General features: G+C 34.0%; 1 protein-coding gene across 2 annotated transcripts in view; it reads right to left on the bottom strand.

The window, feature by feature from the left end:
- The window catches only part of TBC1D19 (TBC1 domain family member 19), a 57,733-nt gene that overhangs the window by 13,072 nt on the left and 38,188 nt on the right, over positions 1-6,473 (bottom strand). For both annotated transcript variants that reach the window (XM_009272300.1, XM_019470212.1), the window contains 3 exons: positions 5,684-5,758; positions 5,139-5,201; positions 977-1,061 (listed from right to left, as the gene is read on the bottom strand). In XM_009272300.1, coding sequence (XP_009270575.1) covers positions 977-1,061; positions 5,139-5,201; positions 5,684-5,758 — 223 coding nt within the window. The remainder of the gene's footprint in view (positions 1-976; positions 1,062-5,138; positions 5,202-5,683; positions 5,759-6,473) is intronic.

Here is a 6,473-nt window from a genome sequence, read left to right as displayed (position 1 = left end):
GAGAAGGCTCCGGGGAGACCTTCTTGCAGCCTATCAGTACTTAAAGGGGGCTTATAAAAAAGATGGCGGCAAACTTTTTAGCAGGGCCTGTTGCGACAGGACAAGGGGGAATGGCTTTAAACTAAAGGGGGACAGATTTAGACTAGATATAGGGAAGAAATTTTTTACGCTGAGGGTGGTGAAGCACTGGCACAGGTTGCCCAGAGAGGTGGTGGATGCCCCATCCCTGGAAACATTCAAGGTCAGGTTGGACGGGGCTCTGAGCAACCTGATCTAGTTGCAGATGTCCCTGCCCACGGCAGGGGGGTTGGACTAGATGACCTTTAAAGGTCCCTTCCAACCCAAACTATTCTATTCTATGATTCTATGAATAAATTGAAGATTGTCAAGAAAAGTAAGACTCACATGAGAACTTAAGCCAAAGAACATCCAAAAGTGAGCTAACACTTTGGAAGATGCCATGCTTTGAAAAAAATCAGTATAAGTCTGCTCTACTCTCCGAGACCTTTGAACAGAGCGCACAGTTCTTCAGCAACATGTTCTGCTCCTGTCTACAAATATCTGCAAAATCACTGCTTTGGGAAGATAACATCTTACCACCACTTCCAGCTGCTAAATTTATTGAAGTTGCAGAGGACAACGTTGTGTATTTAAATTTGTAGCTCTGATGAAGATAGATGTTCTCAAGATTTTATCATATTGTCATAGTTGTGTGTTTATTTTGGTAAAACACTGGAGAATTATACACAGAGAACTACAGTAAAAGAACAACATTGCAATCTGGCCTTCATGTGATCAGCTTCTAAACTGTCACAGTAGAATCTGTGCAGATGTCAACTGGATACATGAAGTTTTTATTAACGTTCTTTTAAATGTAGTCTACTAGGTGTAATGAACATAAAGGAAATTCACATACTGTATTACTGCAGCAGTCAACAAAAATCTATACAATCTTTTATAAAACAATTCCTTTTACCTCGTATATATGATTTGGGTGGGGTGGCACTACTGTAAGCAAAGTGCTCCAATACAGATGTATCTCGGGAAAAACAGAGTAATACCTGTAGAAAAGACAGCATATAAAAATCAGCTGACTTACTGGATCAACAAAGCAATGTCTAACAGATTTAAGGACCTGCCTTAATTAGCACCTATTAGATGCTATTGAAGAGCACTAACATGGTTGAAAGCTCTTGATCAACAATTTACTTTCCTGTTCAAATTTCTAGGCTCGCTTTGAACTTGCTATGACTTTACCTTCACATTCGTTTGTTGTCAGTAAAATATCCCCATTCTTCAACCCTCCTCTTTGCCTCTCACCATGGGTTTATCCCCTTCTATCACATCATTAGTGACTGTGCATGCAGCTGGCTGCTTTGATGTCTATTAGGTTATTTTTCTATTCAGTTACTATGACCTGGGGAAGTCCTAGTAAGTGAATAAGCAAATGAAACATTTACATTTTTGCATGTGTGCAGTTCCAGAAGACTGATCCTTACATTCGCTTTTATTCCCAGGAGCTTTACAGAATGCTTGCACGATATTCAGTTCTTTCAAAAAGCACAGATTATAATGTTCACCTCGTATCCATAAGTTCTGAAACGCACACTGTATTTTGTAAAATATATTTGTATTTTTTATTGTTTACATAAATATCTAGTATTCACAGCAATTGAGTATAAAATTAAATACTAAAAGCATTCCTAGAAAAAAATTAACAATAAAGAATCTCATCCTATATGCAGTTGTAAAAAATGTAATAATTAGTATTGTACTCGAATATTTTCATGTTTTCATGCAATGAAAGACTGCACTATCAAGAATGTACACAAGAGGGCAGAAGTAAGACGTCAACTTGCTGCTGACTTTTTTTGCATACATTAAACCCTCTCTGCTCTTGTAGGTTTTAAGAGTTTGTTTGTTTGTTTGCTTGAACTGTAGCCAAGGTGTAAAAGGTGGAAATGTTTCAGATGGTGTTTCACTACATAATTTATTGTGAATAAAAATGAATGAATTTTTCCTTCAACTAATTATTGCAAACGTTTTCCAGATACCAGCATTTGTCAAAAGGAAACACGCAAAACTGAAACACTGCGACATCTGAACATCATTGCTTTTTTTTATTTTTTATGGAAAGCAGGTCATATTTTGAGACTTCTTCCTCTTTTGAACCTCAAAACCATTTCTCAGATACAAACAACTTTTTAAAAATAAATAGTTTCTTTATCTTGAACAGCAAACGTTTTCCAGATACCAGCATTTGTCAAAAGGAAACACGCAAAACTGAAACACTGCGACATCTGAACATCATTGCTTTTTTTTATTTTTTATGGAAAGCAGGTCATATTTTGAGACTTCTTCCTCTTTTGAACCTCAAAACCATTTCTCAGATACAAACAACTTTTTAAAAATAAATAGTTTCTTTATCTTGAACAGTTTAAGCTAAATATGATTTTTGTGCAATACACAATCATTTTCATAGCTGCCAAAATATAGCTGACAATAACAATACACAGGCAAATGTAATTCTCTGTATATGTTAACTGAGGTGAAAGAAAAAGAAACTAATCTAGAAAGGACATAAATTATGTTCTCTCACAGGGGAAAGAATGTAACCTTAATTTGAGGCCCCCTTTTTTAGGAATACAGTGTCCAGTACCAGTATCTGGAAGTCTTTAAATTAAGACTATGCATCTTTAAGAGATAGACTCTAGCTCAACCATAAGTCATGATTATACCTAAAAACTGCTGGGTGACATTCTTTGCATATATTCATTATGCAGGATGTAAGACTAAAGTATTCAAATTGAACATGTTGCCTGAAATAATGAATTTACAAATTTAACAATTTATGTATTATTTTTGTCATTCACAAAAATTATAATGCTAAAGAAAACAATGGCACAAACCCCTTTTTAAGTACAGGAATGTTTGGCAAACTATCGGATATTTATAATCAAAACTAAAAAGAAAACCACTGAATTCAAAGGACTGAGAAAGAGGAAAAAAAAACAAAGCCAAAGCTTTTATCTAAAAGAAATTACTGTATTAAAAATAACTGTATTCTATTTCAGTAGCTATAAGGAAGTAATAAAAACATGTAAACTTTGGGATGAAGAAAGCAAAGATATTAAAGGAAATAAATTACATCATTTCACAGTGCTCTTCCTGAAAAGGATTGCATGCTACTAAAGAGATACCAATAATCCAACCAAATATGTTATTTTAGGCCCAGATTTTTTGGGTTTGATGGATGCTTTATCTGTTAAGTAATACACAGACAAATGCCACACTCTGATCAATGACTTGGAAAACTTAGAGGCAGTTTCTAGTCATGGAAAAAAGCCACAAACGCAGTGCAAACAGAAATAATTTATCTGGTTTAAGCTAACATTTTCATTACCTATTTTATTTAGCCAATATTTAATTCCAGTTATCGTATGAAATAAATAAAAATATTCCCATATCAGAATGACTCATACTGCAAAATTTTTCCAGGGGCCACAGAACAAAATAATTTGGCAGCAATGCATTTGCAAATTAGGTTGGAAGAGAAAATTATCAAGGAAAATGGATAACTTTCTTCTAGAAAAAGAGTCTGAAGAATACCACAAAAGTACCAAACAAAACTAGAGCAACTAATAATTAGAAGTTTGAGATATTCTTTGCCTCAAAGCCTTGCAGTAAAACTAGGTACTTCATTTTTCAAAGATTTTTGGTGACTCTCCTTCAAATTACTATGGATAGTTTAGTCCTTTTTATGCTTTTCATTCTGTGATCATTCTTTTAGTTAATAGAGATACATAAAAAATTAAAATATTCAACTGCGCTATACATTGAGAATGATGAACAAAATCTATTTCTGATGGTCTTAAAACAAAAGATTATACTGTATACTAGTTCATAATCCTTCACAGATTATAATTCTGTGTCCACTGGAACGGCCAGTTAATGACTAATTAATATGCCTTAGTAGTCTATGTAATGAATGAAGCAGAAATAACAATGAGATTTTCACATCCCACAATGAAGAAATAACGTTACAATAATGAAGATCATCTTTGACCCTTAAATCAAGAAAAATGTGTACACGTAAATATTTTAGTGAATAAGTATCAATGTTTGAGTTGTCATTATGTAGTCACTTTTCAAATGTTAATTCAGAAACAAATTCAGATACAGATCTTAATATTGGAACTATTTTAAGTAAGAAAGACTAAAATTATAACCTCATGAAATTGTAAGTATTAATGTTTAAATGCTTATTACGCTAAAATATTATATATGTAGACATGATTGAATAGTATGCTTAAATAGTAACGCATATTTTTATACCTATATGGACTAAGCAGCAGTAAGGACAGTTTCTTGCTTAGTTAAATTTCTAGCAGTTTTACATATTACCATCAAAGAAGAAATCATTTAGTTTCACACAGTTCTAAAACAAAAAATTAAGCAAGTCTAGCCTAACAGATGTGACTAATGAAACTGAAAGCACTGTGGAAATGGTAAGTTTGCTGCATGACATTTATGTTGACACTGCAATCAACTACACATTAGGAAATTCATAAACATAACGTCCTTCTATTTAAGGGTATTTGACAGGCAGCAATGAAGATAATTCTTTATAAATCAGCTGGGTTCCCCATTGCTAGAAGCAGCTTTGGAATGGGAGCAATCCTAAAAGTAACCATACATATCACTACCTTATTCAGAGTCAATGTCTTCAATTAAAAAATACGTCAATACAATATCTTCTACACTTATTGCAGTAGATCACTGTAAAGCAAATTTTTTTTTTTTTTTTTTTTTTTTAAACTGGAACCAAGAATATAGGGAAGAAGAATATGGCTGACCGCGTATTTTCTGGCTTACTGCATTGGAAAGACATTGTGTATGGTCCTTCAGAGTAGGAGTTTTAGAAGCCTGTCCTGCTTAATCTGTTTAAGTGTACAAGATTAATTTACAGTATTGTTACTCAGAAGGGAAAGTATATGTAATGCAGCAAACAGATGCTGTCTAGTGTCCCACTGTACTCTGCCTACACATGAAACACAAAGGCAGTCCTTACTCTAAAGATTATATAATCCCACGGGAGTATACTTTCTAGCTTTTCTAAGAAAAAAATAGTTACATACCTGATATAAATAATCTTCAAATACAAAATAGTAGTCATCGTTGCTTGCTGTCAGCTTGACATCCTGTAATCAAAAAATACAGCAGTTTGAAGCCGAAAGACATCTTTTCAGACTCCTATAGAAGCTAAACTTAACACAGTAGTAGAAGACACTGTTTCACCATTGAATCATGAAAGAGCTGTAGTTAAGCATATACTCCACATTTTAAAATCTAAAAATGCTATATTAACTTGGCAATTAAAATATTCAGAATTGAAACGTGAAATGGAAGTGCTCGGACCCCAGTGCTTTCTTCCTCGCAAAACCAGTTATTCCTTCAAATAAGGTTACCGTTTCTTTATGACTTAATGGCTCAACTCAAATGTCTCACACAAGAGCCAACACAGGCACAAGGAGAGAGTTTACAATAATAAATTCACACTAATTTTTCTTACACTCCTTAAAACCAAACCATCTAACATTTTCTTTGTTAAAAAAACAAGATATTGGTGTGATGAGTATATAAATATATAAATCACTTAATCACTGTTTAGTGAATCACTTACTTTGAAAATCAGGCTGTCCACTAAAAGGTCGTGCTGAATCACATTCGACTTAAGCTGTTCATAATACAAGATATCCTAAAATTAAAAATATTGTCATTATCAGTCTGAGACACAACTTTAATTTATATTTAAACTAATGAAGCCAATTTTTAACAATTAAAAAAAAAAAAAATCGAGAAAAATCATAAGCATGTATTCAGCTGAAAAACCCACTGCATAATTGCATTCATAATAACCCACTGCATAATGAAGCATTCTATCACTGTTTATTCTAGCTTAAGCCCTAAGAAATGAGACAGATATTTGAGACTTTATTAATTGACCTCCCCTTTAGATAATTAATAAAATGAGAATGAAGGAACTAATTCAAATGAAAGATCCGTATCTTCCAACCTTTGGGTCTCTACAGCTAAAATCTTTTCAATGCTCAAAATCACATCAATCTGTCATATCTTCTAGCATGAGTGAGTTGCTGCAAATATTTGATATTAATCTAATATGAATCTCTAAATAGTATAAATTTGTGAAAAGATGAAATGATAAATATATTAAAAAATCTTGTGAAGATGTGCTCACAAGGCATGTGCGGGACAACCAGGGGATCAGGCCCAGCCAGCACAGGTTCATGAGAGGCAGGTCCTGCTTGACCAACCTGATCTTCTTCTATGACCAGGTGACCCGCCTAGTGGACAAGGGAAAGGCTGTGGCTGTGGTCTACCTGGACTTCAGTAAGGCCTTTGACACCGTCTCCCACAGCATTCTCCTAGAGAAGCTGGCGGCTCACGGCTTA

Source organism: Aptenodytes forsteri, unplaced genomic scaffold, assembly GCF_000699145.1.
Source record: "Aptenodytes forsteri isolate BGI_AS27 unplaced genomic scaffold, ASM69914v1 Scaffold333, whole genome shotgun sequence".
Lineage (NCBI taxonomy): Eukaryota > Metazoa > Chordata > Aves > Sphenisciformes > Spheniscidae > Aptenodytes > Aptenodytes forsteri.
The sequence above is the reverse complement of the archived record's forward strand: the minus strand, read 5'-3'. Positions and strand labels throughout refer to the sequence as shown.